At 52.6% G+C, this 19,534-nt stretch overlaps 1 protein-coding gene across 2 annotated transcripts; it reads left to right on the forward strand.

Annotated features, from left to right (window-relative positions):
* The first annotated feature begins 206 nt into the window (after positions 1 to 206).
* On the forward strand, positions 207 to 16,260 carry SCNN1B (sodium channel epithelial 1 subunit beta). 2 transcript variants are annotated; one of them, XM_066977789.1, is made up of 13 exons: positions 207 to 319; positions 4,844 to 5,162; positions 6,056 to 6,503; positions 7,186 to 7,379; positions 8,215 to 8,318; positions 8,767 to 8,930; positions 9,422 to 9,529; positions 12,355 to 12,472; positions 12,646 to 12,721; positions 12,893 to 12,950; positions 14,294 to 14,355; positions 15,469 to 15,544; positions 15,670 to 16,260. In XM_066977789.1, the coding sequence occupies exons 2-13, from the start codon at positions 4,852 to 4,854 to the stop codon at positions 16,048 to 16,050; spliced, it is 2,100 nt and encodes a 699-aa protein (XP_066833890.1). In that variant the 5' UTR covers positions 207 to 319; positions 4,844 to 4,851; the 3' UTR covers positions 16,051 to 16,260. The 2 variants fall into 2 exon arrangements, with proteins under 2 accessions (XP_066833890.1, XP_047920513.2); XM_048064556.2 differs by lacking the exon at positions 207 to 319 and adding an exon at positions 2,821 to 3,185.
* The last annotated feature ends 3,274 nt before the right edge of the window (positions 16,261 to 19,534 follow it).

Raw genomic sequence — 19,534 nt, forward strand, 5'->3', positions numbered from 1 at the left:
CTGCACGCCCCCGCCTCGCTCCCGGCCCGGGATGGCGCGGAGGAAGGCGGCGGCCCCCGGAGCCAGGCGCCCCCGGGGCGGGCAGAGCCGGAGCCGCCCCGCGCGGGGCCGCGGCCGGGGGGGCGCGGGGACGGGGCCGGGCCGGGCCCGAGGCGGCCGGGGGGCCGCGGGGGGCGGCGGCGGCGGCGGCGCGGGGCCCCGGAGGGCTCCGGCGGGGCGGGCGGGGCCGGGGCGGGGCGCGGCGGCGGCGGAAGGGCCCGGCCCGGGCCGGCCTCAGGGCGCAGCGCCCGCGGACCGCGCGGCCGGCGGGCACCGGCAGGTACGGGCGGGGGCCGGGGTCGGGGGCCGGGGGTTGGGAGCTGCTGCCCCCGCTGCTGCCGCTGCCGCTGCCCAGCGTGGACGCGGCGCCCCGGCCCGACGGCTGCGGGTGGCGGTGCCGCGGCGGGTGCTGTCGGGGCCGGCGGCGCGGGGCGGCCCCGGGAGAGGCGAAGCCGCCGTCGGGGCGCGGGGCCCGGGCACGACGCGATGGCAGCGCGGGGGGGGGCACCGAGGCTCCCGGTCCTGCGGCGCCCCGGGACGGCCGAGCCCGACGGGACCGCGCGGGGCGGGGGCGCTCGGAGCGAGGCTGCCCGGGGCGTTCGGTGCCGTGGCAGGGCCGGGCTGTTCGCCGGGTGCTCCTGCCTCTTGCATAAAGGGTGTGGTTTGCCGTCCCGACGGGGTAACGTCGCTCACAGAGGGAGAGCTCGGTACGGTTCTTTGCCGATGTTTCTGAGGAGTGCAGGGCTGCCGTGCTCGTGGTGCCTCGCGGTGAGGACCTCGCAGGGACGGCCCCGAAGCCTTCCGACCTTTTCTTGCTTTGGCAGCATCGGCGCAGGTTATCGTGCCGGTCGGGTGTTCTGGACGCACCTACTGTGCAGTCAGGTGTAGTTGTTCTTATTTAACCTCTGTTTACACAGGGCCTTCATACCTTAATCTCCCTGATAAGAGGCATGGAAGCAGACCGCAACTTTCTGAATGTTTCACTGTCCATTTCCTTTGTTCTGGGAAAGGTGCCACCCGTCCCGCGCTGCTGCCTCCCGGGGTGCCGACAGAGGATGCTCCCTGTCCGGGACGCTGCCTGTTGCAGAATCGGAGAGCTGCGTTTGGGGAGGAGCCGCCGAGGGGTTTTGCTCCTCTGCGTTCAAGGATCCGTGCTGATCGTTGCACAAGCAGCAGGTGTAACTCTCAGCAACGTGAGCTTAGCTGCGAGTGGGGAGTGCGAGTGCCCTAGGAGACAGCAACATTATGGGAAATCCAGGCTTTGCGGCAGGGAAAGAAGGGATGGAGCATCTGACATACAGTGCAGAAAGTCAGGCAGATGCTTTCTGAGCTTCCAGTGCTGTACGCGTGCCTGGCAAGCACCAGGCAGCACCGGCAGGCGTTTGAGCCGGCGGCTGTGTGTGGCATCGCGCGGAGCCAGCAAAGCAAAGCGCCCGCTGGGCACTCTGTGGCCCCTGCCTCGGGGGGGCTTTCATCACACGGTGACACCTCGCTGCTCCGCTGTTCCTTTTATCTGCCATCCTGTAAACTTGTGGTATGATAAAAAACTTCCCTCTAAGCTGCAAAAGTACCATTAGCTAGCATAACCATCTTCTCTAGGAAAACAAGGCTGGTTGTTTTACTGCCGTCTTTTCATCTGGCTCTAGAGGAGATGGCATACGAGCAGCTGATGATCAAAGAGTTATGACTATTGTGTGTCTCGGTAGCGAAAGTACGGAATAATTGCAGTATCGGGCTGGTACTGCTGGGGTGGTTTTACAGCCCAGGTATCACCTGCAGTCTCCAGGAGTGTGCCGAGTTTTGCTTATGTCTTTATTTCCTGTAAGTGGTAACTGCCCCAGGAAAACTCTGGAGGAGATTAAACACAGTCAACACGATAATTTCGTAATGTGGAAGTCTGATCTCACCGGTAAGGTGGAGGAGTTTCACCCGGGATGATGCTAGGAGTAAGGCCGGACTCGTGGCCCTTGGGGGAAGGTGAGGACACCCGCGCAGCGCAGAGCACGGCGCTCTCGGGCCCGCGCAGGCTGCCTTCGGGACAGCCTCGGTCAGCACGCAGCTGCGGTGCCGCCGGGAGAAGGGCTCGGGGCGGCCGTGCACCGCAGAGGGCTCGTGTCCCTGGGAGCAGGCCCTGGAAGTGCTCCCAGGGGCGCCGGGCTCACGGACAGGTGCCAGCGGCAGAGCCGCGGTGCCTCGGTCACCGGGCACGCCGCGAGGCGCAGCCCTGCCGAGCCCCGGAGCAGCCGCAGCGCGCGGTTACAGGTGGCTGAGGGGAACACGAAGTCTGCTCCTATCGGCGTGTTAGAGGGGAAGCCTGCAAATCAGCAGTGCGACGATAAAAAACGCAAACGAGGAAAAGGAGCAGGGCAGCCCGACGGGTGTGTGTTCCCCTGCCCTGACCGGGGCCTTGGGAGGGGAACGGTTCTCCTGGGAGGGAACCCCTGCAGCAGCTGGGAGCTGCCGTGTTTCTGGGGTCCCTGAGCTTGCACACAGCATAAATACCGGGGCTGGGGGGCAGCAGCAGGGACAGGGCTTTGTGAGCATTAGCTCAGCACCCGCAGCTTCGGGGGAGGCACCTCAGCGCCGTGGGCTCCGCGCGCCTCCGTGGCCCCCGCCCTGCTGCAGCCCTGCCACCTTCCTCGGAGGGGGTTGTGCGAGGGGGTCACAATTACCGGAACCAGGCCAGCAGCTTTGACATTGAGGAAAAAATGGTTTGAATCAGTTTACAACGTATCTAAAAACTATTTCAATTTCATTTTCCACAGTACGGCCTGAGTGTAACTTAAAAATGAGAAAACGCTGCCCTTCAGCACAGTGTTTTTATGATTGCTGAGCTGAAGACATAATGCAAACTGCGAGGTTTTCTGATCTTTGCTTAAAACTGATTTGAACGTGGTCTTCTTTTCCTATGACAGTATTTTCCCACTGCTATTGCTAGCAAGAAAAGGACACTCTTAAAGTGGTTAAATGGAAATAAATTCAAGATGGAGAATAAATGTGTGAATGAATCCTGCAGAACCGAACAAAGATAAAGGCAGGTTCAAAACTGGCCATTGAGCAACTTTAGTCAGAAACGAAACTTTTATTCTGCATGCGCTCCTCAAACCGCACGTACACATCTCAACACTGTCATCAGGAAAAAACTGGTAAGATTCAGGCTTAGGAAACAATATTAAAAATAATAACTTCTGGTGTTCTCAGCTTGATGTGCAGCTGATGGAGCTGTGCAGCGAGCGCCTGGGATCCTCTCTAGCAGGTTTCAGAAGGCAGCAGAAAGCCCAGGCTCCCAGCGCAGCCAGTGCAGTGTGTCAGCAGGAAAGCAAACAGATTGCAGGGCATGCAGCCAGTCAGGTCCAGCAGGGCTGGATTTTGCCCAGCAAAGTGTAGGTGTGTTTTAAATTTTAATCTAATCTAAATCTTTTATTGGATTTCTTAAAAGGTGGAAAATATTTACTAGTTTGCTTTGCTGGTCTTTCTGCCTTTAAGTGTATTTTGACTGTATTGTTTATAAATCAGACCTGTCTTGGTGCCTGTGACTTGAGCCCGGTACTGAGTACTGCTCGTTACTGAAATATTGCTATATTATTTCACTACTACTTCTTCTAGGATGCTGTGATATACACAGCATTTATCTTGAATTCTATTCCCCTACAACTGAAGTCTGAAGAATTTTCTAAGTAGCTGACTCTGTTTCGTTTTGAAATCCTGCCTCAGGATATTAAGATTTAGTAACACAAATTCTCGCCTTAAAAATAGCAGCACAAAATGTTCTATTTACTCACAACATGAATGTAAAATATGCAGCATCTCTCACATGAGCCATAGAAACATACCGATACTATCTTAAAGACAAAGGAATTTGGTGGGAAAAAAACATCTATTGTTCTTCCTCTGGCGGGCAACATGTACTTAACAGCATTCTTGGTCTGGGAAAGACACTGCAGTTTCTAAGTCCTGTCCCCCTTTGGCATTCTGGCACACTGGAATACTTTTTCGTCACCCATTTTAAGAAAAACTCTTAAGCCCAGCGTTAGCCGGAGCACTACGCGCGGTTAGCCTGAATGCAACACGAAAGCAGGACGTGTTTCTCCATGTGTGAGCACTTGGTCCACCCAGCCCTGACAAAGCCTTCAGATGCTGTTGGGCTGCAGCAGCAACAGCGCTTGTGGCTTTTTACAGTGACCTGGGTGATGCTTGGAGGCAAAACACCGCCCCTCCTCCCAGGGAAACCCATTACAGACTAACTTGAAATGACAGAGGCTTGGGGAGTCGAAGCCATTTTCGCACAGGGCTGCCCGTCCGTCCGCCCCAACAGGAGGGGCCCCGCTGAGGACAGCTGATGGTGGTGGTGGGAGGAAGGCCAGGGCCAGGGCAGCTCCTGCTGCTGTCCCGGCACCGTGTGCCCACCTGGGTACAGCACAGCCATCCTCCCCAGGGATGGGAAGGACGTGAACAGAGCCAGGGCTCTGTACCCTACCGCCAGGCACAGAAACCTCACGCAGGCCCCAGCAGCTTACCTCCCGTGGGGCTGAGAGGCACCACAAAAAGGGACACGGCCGCATCCACCACTTTTGGAACTGCAAAGCAGAGGTCCCCCCCTTACACCCTCTCAAGAATCTGGGGCTGTTTCTCTGTCACAGCCTGACGTGAGGAGCTCCGGCTCCACGTTTCTCTGGGGCTACAAACCAGGGCCGTTGTCACATAACTCTGCCGTTCTGCCCTGCTGGCAGCACCGCTGGGCTTGGCCTGCTGCGAAGCCCTGCTTCTCCAGGCAGCTGGCCTGATCTCTCTTTCCTGCTTGCAGACACCAGGATGAATGTGAAGAAGTATTTTGTCCGGGCCCTGCACCGCCTCCAGAAGGGCCCTGGCTACACCTACAAGGAGCTGCTGGTCTGGTACTGCGACAACACCAACACGCACGGCCCCAAGCGCATCATCAAGGAGGGGCCGAAGAAGAAAGTCATCTGGTTTTTCTTAACGTTGCTCTTCGCGTCTCTGGTCTTCTGGCAGTGGGGTATCCTCATTAACACGTACCTCTCCTACAACGTCACGTCGTCGCTCTCTATCGGCTTCAAGACTATGAAGTTCCCTGCAGTCACGGTCTGCAACGCCAACCCCTTCAAGTAAGTTTTCCTTTGCCTGATTTATAGAGTTGCACATGAACACAGGCAGTTACAGCACAAGATAGACGGGTCTGTTCCTGTCCCAGGTATCACATTAGGAGCAGCAGTGAAAATTACCCTTTGACTCACCAAGTGGCACTAAAAAACAAACAAATGAGAACAATATAAAAACAAATGGCTCAGCTCCAAAGAAGGGGTTGTGTGCCTGCGAGTTTGTCTGTTTCTCATTACTGTATCAGTTAATCTAATAATGGTTATTGCCTTCCTGTAAACTTTCCCTGGCTCAGAGAAAACTTGAAGTTCAACTAACTTGTCACAATCAAAATCAGTCTCGTGATCTCTCCCCACAATTCCTTTCTTTTTCCTCGCCATGAACATACCTCTTATCGCATACACTCCAGCCATTAAGAGCTAGTTAAACAGTGCTATCTGCTGTGAGCTACAGTAACATAATTATAATTTCAAAGGAGCAACTGATCTTTGCTAGAGTTGCTTCAAATTTATATCCACGCAGTAGTGTAGCGCAAGGTGAGATGCTCTCGACTGAGGCACGGGGATTTGCTGTTTTTTCTCTCTGCTTGCTAGAGTTGTTTTGTGTAAACTGCAGTGAATTGCTGAAATACACCAAACGCAGTCCTGTGCCGACAGGCTGTGAGTGCAGCAGGTTTGCCAGCGAAGGACTCTGTTTATCTCCAGATGATTTTACACCCAGCTGCTGGGAGACGCGGCGCCCAGCTGGCTGCGCTGTGCAGAGCCTCGCGCTGCCGTGCAGTACCTCTCCTACATCTCCCCGCAGCTGCGGGCCCCACACGGGCCTGGCGCAGCGGCGTGACGGATCCTTGCCACCTCCCGAGCGCCCTTATGCCAGCTGGTGCCCGCCTGTCGCCCTGCAGGTACTCGGAGGTGAAGCATTTGCTGAAAGAGCTGGACAAGCTGATCGAGGCGGCTCTGGAGAGGATCCTGCAGCCCACGCATGGGGACACCATCACACCCCTGCTGCTGAACGGCAGCGACAATGCCTCCGAGGGGCTGGATCTGGCACTCTGGAACCAGATTCCACTGGTGCTCATTGATGAGCACGACAAGGACAACCCTGTCATCGTGGAGATCTTTGAGACCAACAGGACCGCTCCAGGGAACGGGACCTCTCCAGGGAACGGGACCGCTCTAGAGAATGGGATCTCTCCAGGGAACGTGACGGCTCCAGGGAACGGGACTGCTCCGGGGAACGGGACTGCTGCAGGGAATGAGACTGCCCCAGGGAACGGGACCACTGCTGCTCCTCCTGCCCCGTCCAACACCACATCCGAAGAGAAGAAGTACAAGCTGGCAGTGAAGCTGGTAAGAGGCGGTGCGGTAGTGACAGCATCTCCGCCACGGGGAGGGCAGGGCGCAGCCGCAGCGGGTGCGGGCAGGGCACTGCCTGTCCCCTGCGCCACGCAGCAGCCCCCAGCCAGGGGCTGCCCGCTGCCCCAGGGCAGGGCAAAGGCCGGGGCTCTGCCTGCCGCCTCCACGCCTTCCTCTGCTCCTGCACCCAAAGCGCTGGGGAGAGGCTGCGGCCACTTCCCCTGCCCAGCGCCCGCTGCAGGGGCACGGTGGGGGCACGCGGTGGCCTTGCTTCCCCCCGTCCTCTTCTCCCATGGCCTCAATCCTGGCAGGCAGTGTTACAGGCCAAGACCTTGGAAGCTGAGGCACCTGCAGCCTTCAGGAATTGAGCAAAACATGATGTTTTCTGTAAGCACGGTGAGGTAACCTCTGGGACTGATGGAGAATCTGTCCAGCTGGGAAGCGTCCCTGGGAAAGGGACCCCGATCTAGTGGGTGGCACCTAGCTGGAACTAGATGGTCTTTAAGGCCCCGTCCAACCTAAGCCAGTCTCTGTGGTATCATTCTCTGACCCACCTGTTGAGCACGTTCAGATGTGGCCGCCGTTTCCTCAGCTCCTGCCTGGCCACAGCTTTGGCTCCCACAGGAACAGCTGACAGGGGTGGCACGGGGTAGGAGCTGACTGTGTGTGTCTCCAGTGCAGCCACCAGGGCTCCAACAACTGCACCTACAGGAACTTCACCAGTGCAGCGCAGGCGGTGACGGAGTGGTACATCCTGCAGTCCACCAGCATCCTCTCCAAAGTCCCACTGCAAGAAAGAATCAGGATGGGCTACCAGGCAGAAGACATGATCCTGGCGTGTCTCTACGGGGCTGAACCCTGCAACTACAAGTAGGTACACACTGAGCCCTTCCTGGCACATCAGGGGTGGTGCAGGATGCCGAAGGCAAGACAGCTCTTTTATTGTTGTTTTCTGTTTTTTAAAGTATATCTGGGTCCTTAAGGCTAACAGCATTTCCCAGATGGTTTCTGGGTGTGATCCTGGCTGAAACAGGGTATTTGGGGATAGTGGCTTGGGTTTTAGTTTGGATGGGCCATTTTGCTCATGATGTATTGAGGCTAGCAGCACCGATGAGACCTTCGCTAGGAATTTAGCAATAATCACTGCCAGCTCAGGTGTTGAGTCAGCACAGAGACACAGCCCTCAGTTACACCTTATCTTTTTACGCAAGGCTCTGAGAAATGCATTTTATCCATCATTCTTGCGAATGCCAAATTTATATATACAGTTTTGAGAAACTCGAGTGCACAGCAGCAACCCAGGCTTCAAGGAGTCCTGCCAGCAATACCACTTCTGCAAAGAAGGCAATAGAGAATTAGTATCAAAGAATGAGATATAACACAAGCCAAAGCCTGTTACTATAGCTCAGATCAAGCCAGTATTTTTGGTCTCATCTGCATGGCAGGCTATTCTTTTCCATTACAACAGAGCATTATCCTCAACAGCTGTGCCTCGGTACATGTCAGTACCTGGCTTTTCTTTGTTTCCAACAGCAGATTGATTGAAATTACATCAGCTGAAATTTCTATTCAAGTGTTCAACAAATGAAGCAATTTAAAGTGAATCCCAGAGCTAGCTGCCAAAAACCAGTCTCACCACATCCGTTATTTGATAACCCTTTACTTCTCCCTGAGAGTCACAGTTTTATGCGCATGATTCTTCCAGGAATTTCACCCAAATCTATCACCCAGACCACGGTAACTGCTACATCTTTAACTGGGGCATGGACAAAGAGGCTTTGAATTCTTCCAACCCTGGAGCCGAGTTTGGTAAGAGAAAGCTCCGCTAAAGAAAGAGTTAAAGGAACAGAAGTGCTGGGAATTACTCTGTCTCTCAATGGCAATTTCTGTTATCTGTAACAGATTTGTAATTTCTTTTTCTCTAGAGCACTACAGCAGGGATTAACTGTTTTCCAGAGGGTATAAGCTCCCAGAAGGGAAATCTGTTGCATAGAGAGAAGTAATGTGACTACAGTTAGCAGAAGTGTAACATCTGGATAGAGATATTTCCATTCTGTGCATTTGCCATCATGCGTATTTATACACGTGTAACACTGCTGTGACAGACAGACTTGGGTTCTTCCCCCAAGGACTGCAGATTTCTGTGCACAGTGAGAGGAAAAGATGCTCAGGTGGTCTTTTGTTGTTGTTTGTTTGTTTAACAAAGACTTGAATTTTGATGCCATTCCTGTTCAGAATATTTTGTTTGGTGCCACAGGGCTGAAGCTGATTCTGGACATCAGCCAGCAGGACTACATCCCCTACCTGTCGTCTGCTGCTGGGGCACGGCTGATGCTGCATCAACAGAAGAGCTTCCCATTTCTTAAGGATCAGGGCATCTACGCGATGGCTGGGACAGAAACCTCCATTGGCGTGCTGGTGGTATGTGTGGCATTCCTCTAGAGCAGATTGTCTGAGAATAATGTTATCTGATGGGACCGCAACCAAGTTTGTTTTAAGTCTTGGCTGAACTGGCTCAAACCAAAAGAGTCAAGGCGTGCTCTAGCTATGGGCTGGAAAAGTTTATGGAGGCTTTTATGTAACTGTCCTGGCAAAGTGCTTTATTAAAGCCAAAATATTGAGCCCAGGTCATTGTTCCCTCCTCTCACACTATGTCAGAAGGTTCCTTGCTAACACATGCTGTTGGCATGTCACTCCAGAGCCCAAGTTTCGGCTGGCAGCTCTGGTCAGGGCACCCACTCTGCGCCCCTGGTCCTCCTAGAGCAGAGGTACCAGAGCACAAGATGACAGCGATTCTCTGAGGTTTTTTCGAAGCCAGCAGGGAATATGGGAATTACAGAATCTCTGGAAAAGTAGCCCCAGGTGCCCAGGGGAGCAATAACTACACGTTTGCTGTCTTGGTTTTCTTTCAGGATGAACTAGAGCGGATGGGCTATCCCTACAGTGACTGTACCATGAATGGGTCTGATGTCCCTGTAAAAAACCTTTACAGTGAATACAATACTTCCTACTCCATACAGGTAAAACATGATTTTAAATCAAACAAAGATGGTTAGGGGAAGTCTTCAAAGCAGTTACAGATTTTGACTGACATGTCAGGTTACTGGAGGCTCAGCAATGATAAGGAAGGAAGCATAACCTAGGCACAGGAACCTTCTTTTATGGTAATAAATCAAAACTCAAGTCTGAACACGCAGTAGCCCCAGGTTTGGAAACAATCCAGTGGAGCCAATGCAAATAACTCTGTGTTGCAGGATCAAAACCTAACGATGTAATTATTAAAAGTTACCTCAAACTATTAGGAATATTGCTTTGGCAGACAACACAGTTTTGTGTAATACACAGTCTTCCTTCTTGTTCCAAAGCAGCTCACATAGCAAGGAAGCGGTATTAGTAGTTATTTTTGCCTTATCCAGGTATGAAGTTTGTTTCATTTTGAGAGGGATGAAAATGGGCATTGCTGTAATTTTCTCAAAAGCCGTAACACAGAAAATCCCCCAGGATCTCTGTTGTTACGTAGGACCCTGGTACAGGCAACATACCAGCAGGGCACTGATTTGCAGACCAAAAAGCAAAATATTTGTACCTTCACATATGACCACGATTTAAAGCTGGTCTCGTCGGACACTGCTGCCTCAGAGCTCAGCTCCCCCCACGGAAGGTTCCCTCTCACCCTGAACACATCAAAGCGAGAGGAGGCGAGCACACGCAGGCTCTTTGGTGTTGCTGCCCCCCTGGCCCCCGAGCAGCCCCAGGGGCCTGGCCCCGACGGGCTCCTGAAGGGGTCGGTGCCTCACTAGTGCTGCACGTGCCGGCCGCCTGCCACTTCAGCTTTCTCCTTCCGGAGGTCCTTTAAAAGAATAACTGATCCTGCCGTGTCACTGAGGCAGTTAATTTCTTTTCAGCTGTGAGAATATCGTCTTCTACAATTTCCATGCTTGGCTGAAATCTTTTAATTATAAGGAGATCAACTGCAAGGGGCGGACATGCAATCATTACCCGTGTTCAACACGCTAACTTCTTTAAACTCCCGGGATTATTGAGCAGTCAGCACACCCTCACGTGCCGCGGTAACAGTGCCAGCATTGCTGCCCAGGTGACTGCAGTGCTAGGAGGCTTTGCGGAGACCGCAGCGCGACAGCTTTTCACGAAGCGGGATGCCTCCTGCTGCTCCGGATGCTCTGGGAGGATGACAGCTATTCGGATAACTGTCGTGCTCCTGGTTTTAACCACGCTGCTGCTCTGCTGCCCTAAGGTGCAAAGCAGCTTGTATTTTGTGTACGCACATAATAGTGCTACTGCCCTGAGAGGGATAAACACACGGGAGGGATCCCTCTCCTGAACACACCTCTTCTTTTTTAATCCTTCTCTCTTTAAGAGAACTACGTCAATTTTTACACTGAGAAGGGCGCTTATTTTGTACAGGAAGTGAAGACAGACCTTTGTCTTTTCTTCACTTTAAAATTGGGATGAGAAAGTTGAGTGTTTGTAAACCTTGAATCTGTAATAAAAATATAGTGTAAACATTAAACACTGGTTAATTTGTAACAGGCTATAACATAAGGGAGAAACATTTCTTAGGGGTGAGATCTGGCACCAACGAAAACACCAAAATCGTTTTTGGTGTTATTTACAAAGGACTGAAGAATACATCTCAGACACGTTGAAGGGGTTTGGTCTAGCAGGCTTTTCGCATTTCTGCCTTTATATAATTATAACAATTGGACCACTTTACCCTACTTTTTAAGATGCTTGTATAACGTTTAAGCAAATACTTGAAATGATTGCATTATTACTTAAAAGTTGCTAAACGCTGACCAGGGAACTATGTCCGCATAATTCGTGTCACTTCAGAGACCTCTCAGCAAAACCAGGCTTTTTTTAATCACTCCACGATTATAGTGAATTCTGTAAGCATTTCGTGTTACATAGACATTCTCTGACTGTCCTACCTAGCTGAAACTGTTAAATTCAATTATCTTCTCATAGACTTTGTTATTGCTTTGTGCATTGTTTCATGAAAAATCCCACTCCAATCTCTGATGATTAACTTCATGCCTCGCTGAGCTAATGGCAGTGTTGCAGCCCTGGATCGCATGCTGTCGGAGCTGCAGCTGTAATCCCTTCAAGGAGAGAAACAGATGCACAGATAAGATAATTCAGATTTCTAAAGCCTGCTCTTTTTGTTGAAGTATTTTTAATGTCTTGGCTTTAAAGTGGAAACCAGCCCTTTGTCAATATGTGATATAAAACCTGGAGACAACAGCTGTGTCTATGCATAAAATAGAACATTTTTATTCCTTTTTGGAACTATATTGCTTCCATGAAACCCTAAAATAATTAAGAATTGAGCAGTTTCCTGTGCGGCTGGGAGCAGGCATTTAGCTCCCTTCTACTCCTGCGAGGTGAATTACCCACGTTAACTTGCCACTACAATTTAGCTTAAAAACCAGAGTAGTAGTAAAAATGCAACATAAAGAGAAATGTAATTGCAGTGCAGCTATAAACATGATAGCTTATTCACCAACCTCTTCTTTCCGTTGGAATCACTACGTTATGACAGACCACAAACACAGTGCTGCCTGAGGGGCTGCCACGTTGTGCTGCAGCACCCGGAGATGCTTGGCACAGGCTGGAGGAGCATCTCTGCAGGATGGCTCCCACGGCAGAGGCAGCTTTCTCTCTGTATGGAGCTACAAAACCTTCTACTCGGTGCAAGAGAGCCCCTGTAAGGAATGTGCCTGGGAGCAGGCTAATTCTCATAGCAAACACGGACAGCAGCAACACAGAGATCACCAGGGAAGTACACCCCACTTCTAAGCAGCTCCCTCTTCCCTTTTTTCAGGCTTGCCTGCGTTCCTGTTTCCAAAATCACATGGCTGAAATCTGTGGATGTGGTCACTATATGTTTCCTTTACCTGAAGGGGTAACTTACTGCAACAATGACGATAACCCAGGCTGGGGTAAGAGCACAAAGCTAACTGTACGGCCTTCCCAGGGCACTGGCACGCAGGAGGGAGGGACTGGACACGCGTTTTATAGCTATTGAGAAATTAAAATTGAATCTATGAAATGAATAAAGTAAGTGGGGTTCTTAGCTAAACAGAAGCTTCGTTTTTTTGTTTTCACCGAACAGCATACTGCTATTCATCACTGAGATCAAGTATAAGACAGAGACAAATTTGCATTGACTCTTGCAAGGAAACATGCAAGTAAGTACTTCAACTATTTCTGGCAGCTGTAGAGGTGAAAAGAATCCTGCATTTTGTCTCCCATCAATTCTGACCCCCTTAAAATTGCAGAAAACCGAGTGGGGTTGCTTATCTGAATGAGAACTGAAGTTCCAGTGACTTTATGTTAACGTTCTTTCCCCTCCTTTCTAGTGACACGCAGTATAAAATGACCATCTCTATGGCAGACTGGCCATCTGAAGCTTCAGAGGTAACACTGATTTCTTGTTTTGAAACAGCCATTAATAACTACCTGTTCTTAACCACATGAATCACTCAGTACTTTTAGAGTTAATGTCCAGGTAGCAAGGGCCTCTTTGCTAAATTACACATTTTCAGCACGCAGACAGAGCCTAACCCCAGAGCATGAGGCACGAGGGGTGACAACCCCGCAGCAGCATGAGCAAAGCTGAGTGACCACGCTCCCCTGCCAGGCGAGTGCAGGCAGGGCATGGCACAGCCTTTCCTCCTACAAGATTGCTGGCACGGCACAGGGCACGAGTGCTTACCTTCATCCCTGCCTCGCACACGCCGCCTGGTCGGGGTCTGCAGCGCGCTCGCTGGGAGCTGTCGCCTTGAGGCTTCGTGCCGTTGGGAGCAGAGAGCAGCCAGGAACGGGGCCACCTTCCCACAACACGAGGGTGGTGGAGGCTGGAGGTGCAGTCAGGTCTCGTGGGCTCCCTGAAGAGAGAACAAACACTCGTTTGGACCATGCACTAAACACTCAGGATTACCCGGCATCAATACTAGGTGTGCAGCCTTGCCTCTTGCCACCGCCATGCACCAGAGGCCCTTGCTGTCCTGCTGGCTCTGCGTCACACAGCACGCCGTGCCCGCAGCGTGGGACGAACGCCTGGCATCCTCCAGGCGGGCAGCGCAGTTCCTAAGGCAAACCCTGTTAGGTACGGTGTGCCGCGTGACACGGAATCGGTTGTAACTGATTTCAAAGGAGATTTCAGCCATGCACTGTGATTCAATTTATTCCAGCACATGGCCACCAAGGACTTCACACACAGCCCTTACAGAAAAACTTTATCTTAACAATAATCTCTAATCCTGAATTGATAAAATGACAGCCAGCATGACTCTGCTACCGCTGCATAAACGCAGCCACAGCAGAAGTGTGCTTGAGCAAAGGCATCTACAAGCTGCCAAATGCAGGAGATAGGAATGGGTACATACGCACCATCTTCTGCCACAAGCTCCTGTTAATTGCCTTTGCCTCCTTCTAAGCACATCGGACGAGCGCCTTATGAACTCGCCACGTTAAACCAGGATGCCCCTGCAGCCCGACACCATCTGTGAATGCAAAGTCAGAGTCAGTGAAGGCAGCGTGGTGACGTGTTGTAACCCCTGCACAAACCACCGAGTGGGAGCGGGATGGAGGCCACTCAAGGAACACGTTACTCAATGTTTTGTCGTGCTTTTAATCCAATAGAGCTGGATTAAAACAGGACTATTCAGGACAGGTTTCTTACTTCCCTGGGTTCCTGCCCTGGCAAGTGCTTAGACAGGATGCTGCTTCTCCGTTCTGAATGAGTTCTGTTTCCCTAGGACTGGATTTTCCATATTTTGTCTTATGAAAGGGACATGTCAACAAATGTGACTCTGGACAGGTAAGCGAAAAGCACAACCGCTGTATCTTCTCTGTCGAGCCTGCTAACATTAGTTTAACACGTGCCTTGGCCATCAGCCAGAGCGCACACTGCTAATGCAGAAGGTAGAACAAGATTTGGCACACGCTTGCCTGGAAAATACATGAAGCAAGAAACGCACCTCGCGCACATCCTCTGCTCCTCACAGTAACAAAGGGGGTCAGACACAACCGCAAACGTGGAATTAAATTAACATGAACACGAGCTATGTTTCCAGTTGGTCCCATACAGCAGCCCAGAAGCTCTAAAGCGATGAACTGCAAGGGATCAGCTCCTGTAGTGCTGCGTTCGTCCCTTTATACTTATGCCTCCAAATTGCCAACAGCAGCAGCAGCAGCAGGAGGGGGTTACACCAAAAACAGGGTAGCTGATGAGTTATCCCTTGATAACCTAAACCCTGAGCTGGGGGAAGAAAGGAATGGGCAGATTTGGGAAGCACAGGCAGCTCCCGTGGTGTTCGTTGCTCAGCATGCCTGAAAAGCCAGTTCTTGTGGAGGCCGAGGAGCCTCGCGTTAACCCACGTATTGCAACACAGCCTGGGCTGGTACAGAGCTCCAACCGGGTCCTGCCCTTATGCCAGGCCCTAAAAACAAATCAGAGCAAAACAAAAAGAAGATGCTTAACTTCAGCTTGGTGAGCAAACACCTCGCTAGCACCACCCAGCCTCGCCAGCACGCTCCGTGTGCGCCCTGGCTGGCTGCTGAGGGCAGAAACAGAGCCTGGGTTCCTGCCGCCCTGGGGCTGTTGCACCCCGCGGCTGCCCTGTCCCTGCGGCCAGAGCACAGGCAGCGCGGCGCTCAGGGGAGGCTTCGGACCAACTAAGGCAGCTGGGAAGAAACCACAGCAGGCAGCCCTGGAGAAGGTTCCAGGTGTGCAAGTGCTTTTGCAGGAGCAGAGCCACGTCCCTCCCCCAGCAGCTGTTCTGCAGAGGGGAGCATTTCTCGGCTTCTCCCCGCAGCAGGCAGAGGTTCCCGCTGGTAGGGCTGGGGGCGGCCCTCCCCCTGTGCAGCTGGGGGTGCGTGCCCGCGGGACTCCCACAGCGTGGGAGCTCTGAGCTCCCCTCCTGTGTTACAGGAACGGCATCATCAAGCTGAACATCTACTTCCAGGAATACAACTACCGCACGATCTCGGAGTCTGCTGCCACGACGGTGAGTGCCCCGCGCTCGCTCCGTGCGGTGCCGCCGCGGGGCTGCCACGAGCTCCGCACCAGAGCCCAGGGAGTGGCAGCCGCCGGGCCCCACGTCACCTCTCTGTCCCGCTCTCCCGCCTGCAGATTGTTTGGCTGCTGTCGAGCCTGGGAGGCCAGTTCGGGTTCTGGATGGGCGGCTCCGTGCTGTGCCTCATAGAGTTCGGGGAAATCATCATAGACTCCCTGTGGATCACCGTTATCAACATCATCGGCTGGTGCAAAGGCCTGAAGCAGAAGCGGGCGCAGGCGCGGTACCCGGACGCACCGCCCACGGTGTCGGAGCTGGTGGAGGCTCACACGAACCTGGGCTTCCAGCACGAGGAGGCCGGCGCTGTCCCCAGCCACGGCACCGCGCGGGGCGAGGCGCTGCCCCCCGAGCCCGGCACCCCGCCGCCCAACTACGACTCGCTGCGCGTGCGGCCGCTGGACGCCCTGGGCCCGGACAGCGACGCAGAGACCGAGTGAGCAGCGCGCCCGCTGCCCCCCGCGGACTGAGCTGCTGCTGCCGTGCTCGGTTCACAGCTCGCTGAGCAGCCTCCGATGCTTTGGCAAAATCAGGAAGGAACCAAAAGCCCTCGCTCTCCTCCCCTCCCCTAAAATGTTCACTGTGAAGAAGCTCTATAATAAATCCTGCAATAAATCTCAGAGTCTGCGTCAGGCTCTGACTTTAGCACACAGAGCTTGTATGAATCAACTGGTGATATAATAACCCACTGTTTCTCTCTGATGAGCAGCCATGCGCACAGGCATGTGTGGAGCTCTTCCTTGTGGGTAGCTTGGAGGATGCACAGCTCCTGGGTCTGCCCAAGGGTCTGCAGTGCCAGAGCCACGAGGAAGCAGCGCTGCGAGGCAGCGGTGCTGGGAGGGGATCCAGGAGCCCTCCAAGGTGCAAGAGCAGGAACTGTCACGGCCCGTTGGACAGAGACTGCAGTTTGCGCTGCAAGTGTGTGCTGCATATGGGCCGAGCCAGATCTGCAGGGCCCCAGACTGCTTTTGACTAGAGATCACTGTATTTCCACGTCTAATGACTCTGATGTAAACAGAGTGAAAAGAACATCCTTTTGCTGCTTGGAGGCTTGCACGCTCTGTAGGTTGTTTGCTGCTCAGGAGTTGTTAATGCTCGCCCCGAGGTGAGCGCACCGGTTAATGTGTGTCAGAGATAAGTACTCCAGACTTGATAAAGCTTCAGGCGGGAGAGGAAGTGCCAAGCCATTTACAGTACCATTCCTGGCAATAAATAAACAAATTAATTGAAAAGTCTCCTTTAGAGAGGTTCCTGTTGGCAGAGGGTGGAGCTCAGCCCGGCAGGGTGCTGAGCAGCATCTCACGGGGCAGGGGGCGAGGGGCTGCACTCGCCCGACCTCGCTGCTGCACGCACGGGGCGCTGAGCCCAGGGCACGGGCACCGGGCTGCTGGCACCACGCGTTCCCAGGAGGCTCCGTGCCCATCGCAGCCACGCTGAGGATCTACGTTACTGAAGTACTTGTGCAAAACTTCAAGAGGAAACATGATCGTGTGGTTAAATCACAGGACTGGGAACTTGATGTCCTGGGCATCGTTCCCAGCGTGGCGTGACGGCTGCGGGTCCCGGGGCAGCCGGTCCCAGCACCGTCCTTCCTCGTGGGTCCCAGCGCATTCCCCGCGGGTGGGTGTGAAGGAGGGTCCCGTCCCCCTCGGGGTGCCGGGGGCTCTCACAGCGCGCCGTGCTTGGTGGCAGCGTGCCGAGGGATTTGCACTGCTCGCGGGTGGATGCTGCCAGCGCCCACGGCAGCAGCAGCGCGCCCAGCTGCTCACAACCACCAGGACAGCGCCCGCGTGCCTCCGGCACTGCCCCTGCACGGGGACAGTGGGCACCGAGTGCCCCGCAGCACAGCTGGCAGCAGCCCCCACGGCTGATCCCCCCACGTTCAGACAAGGGCACAGCACCAAGCACCGCATCTTGTGCACACTGAGCAAAGAACCGTGACAACCGCAGGGCCAGACTGGGTAGGGATGAGACGCTGGCCTGGACAAAATCATCTCTCTAAGGGTCCCCCGTTCTGGGAAAGGAACGGGAGTGCCTGCTTTCCCCCAGTTTTTGTTCCTGCTGTTCGCACTGCCCATTTTCTGTGTTTCTGCCAGGCGGAAGGTTCCTGGCCTGCACACACACAGGTGAAAGCACGGGTTAGAAAAGCAAAGCCTTTCATTTGGTTTATTAAATTCCTGGAGCCTTTCATTATAATCTGTCTTTAAAGTAGGAGCCTGTTACAGGTTACCTCGTTTGCACAGGCTAGAACCAGTTACCATTGCCCACGGTCTTTCTGCTTACATTTCCTTTTCTGCGCATATCAACAAACAAGGTAAGATACAGAGGGACAGATTTACCTTGACTAATTGTCTGGAGCATGAAGTCCTCAAGTGTTCAAATTACAAATCACTTCCACGACATGAGTTTCTTTCAGCTGCTTAAGGGATAAGGCAGCAACGAATCTTCAGGGTCAGGGGCTGCAGCGGTAAACGAATGGGGGCTGCAGACTGCCACCACCACAGGAACCTCCCTTGAAGTTACTCACAGGGGGTACAAAGGACATAAGCAAGAACCTGAAAAGTTGAAGGGAGCAGGTATATAAAAAGCAAACACCATCACCAGTTTTCAGGAATTTTAGATCTTTCTTTCATTAGAATGCCACAGCTGCCAGTCCCAATGTCACAGAAGGAAAAGGAGAATCAAACCTATCAACTGCATTTTGGTTATTCTATTTACTCCAAAAGACACTTGCAGTTATGAGAGAATGAGCTTTTGCTTCCTACTACTCCAGTCAACTGGGGACAATAGCTTCTTTGGTGAGGCTGCACTGTCACTACCTATTTCTTCTCTGCAAGGAACCTCTATTTCAAAATTCTTTGAAAAACTCAAACCCTTAATGACTGGTGGATTGCTTGTCTAAGGCTGCAGTTGCAGTTACAACACAATGTGCTGCAATATTTGTAGCCTTCATTTTCAAAAGACTTGATTCATGAATTTTTTAAACTTTATGATTAGCTCCAAAAAATAATGGCAATTTACAATGAAGCTTTGATTTTCTACTACTTCTGATATCTACAAGTTTTACGGACATTTTCCAGTTTCACTTGGTGATTCCAAGAACAAGACACTTAACCACTGTCTTTAAATTAAACTCCAATTCTTAAATAACAAAACAACGCCAGGGGACAGAATTACACGGAAACACACCAACTGCGATGCCAGCAGCTGCCACTGGCAGGCAGCTTTCTGTATGCTGAAGCCATTCCGCTTTAGCGATCACGTTCTTGGTACATTTGTTTTTTCTGGTGTTGGTCTTGGTGTTCCATTTACGTAACTTCCTAACCCTTCCACTTGAACCAGCTAGTATTTTAAAATGGCCTTTCATAGCGCCTGGAACAATTCCTCCAGAAGTTTTGCCTCAGATAACAACAACACATGATTATCTTCCATATACGAAGTCTACAACAGATTTGCTATGTTACATCAGAAAAAGAAAAGGACACTTTAATCCTCCAGCACCAGACTCCATGTGAATTTGAAGGGGTAAGTCAGAACTCAGTAAGCAGAATTCATCCCCCAGCTCCAGCCTGCAGGGCAGGTAAGCAACCTCACCTGCCTCTGATTCCGACTAGTGGAAAAGCGGGGGTAGTTTACAGTCACCTGCAGCCAAAGAATACCTAAAATAAGGGATACGAGGAATAAAGATTTAGGGCGCACCTTCTCAGAACGTCCGCTGGCTGCCCCAGACCTGTATTTGTTGGTTCCCCAGCCAAGAGCCTGCGAACACGGCTGCTCCAGGCCACCAGTGTAAGGAAGCCATCTGGGGACAGCCAGAGCTCAGCAAGTGAAAACAACCGCGGTGACAGGGCAGATGAAAGGTGGTTAGGAAACTTGCTACGGACAGAGGAATCCAGTTCTTACACGAGTTGTCCTAGACTTTTC

This window comes from Anser cygnoides, chromosome 15 (genome assembly GCF_040182565.1).
Source record: "Anser cygnoides isolate HZ-2024a breed goose chromosome 15, Taihu_goose_T2T_genome, whole genome shotgun sequence".
Lineage (NCBI taxonomy): Eukaryota > Metazoa > Chordata > Aves > Anseriformes > Anatidae > Anser > Anser cygnoides.

Excerpts from the sequence above, each read along its gene's own strand:
- SCNN1B (XM_048064556.2), top strand. The coding sequence starts at position 3,131 with ATGCGCTCCTCAAACCGCACGTACACATCTCAACACTGTCATCAGGAA. Across the intron at positions 12,473-12,645 it reads TGACGATAACCCAGGCTGGG|CATACTGCTATTCATCACTG; the intron begins GTAAGAGCACAA and ends TTCACCGAACAG. Across the intron at positions 12,722-12,892 it reads TCTTGCAAGGAAACATGCAA|TGACACGCAGTATAAAATGA; the intron begins GTAAGTACTTCA and ends CCTCCTTTCTAG.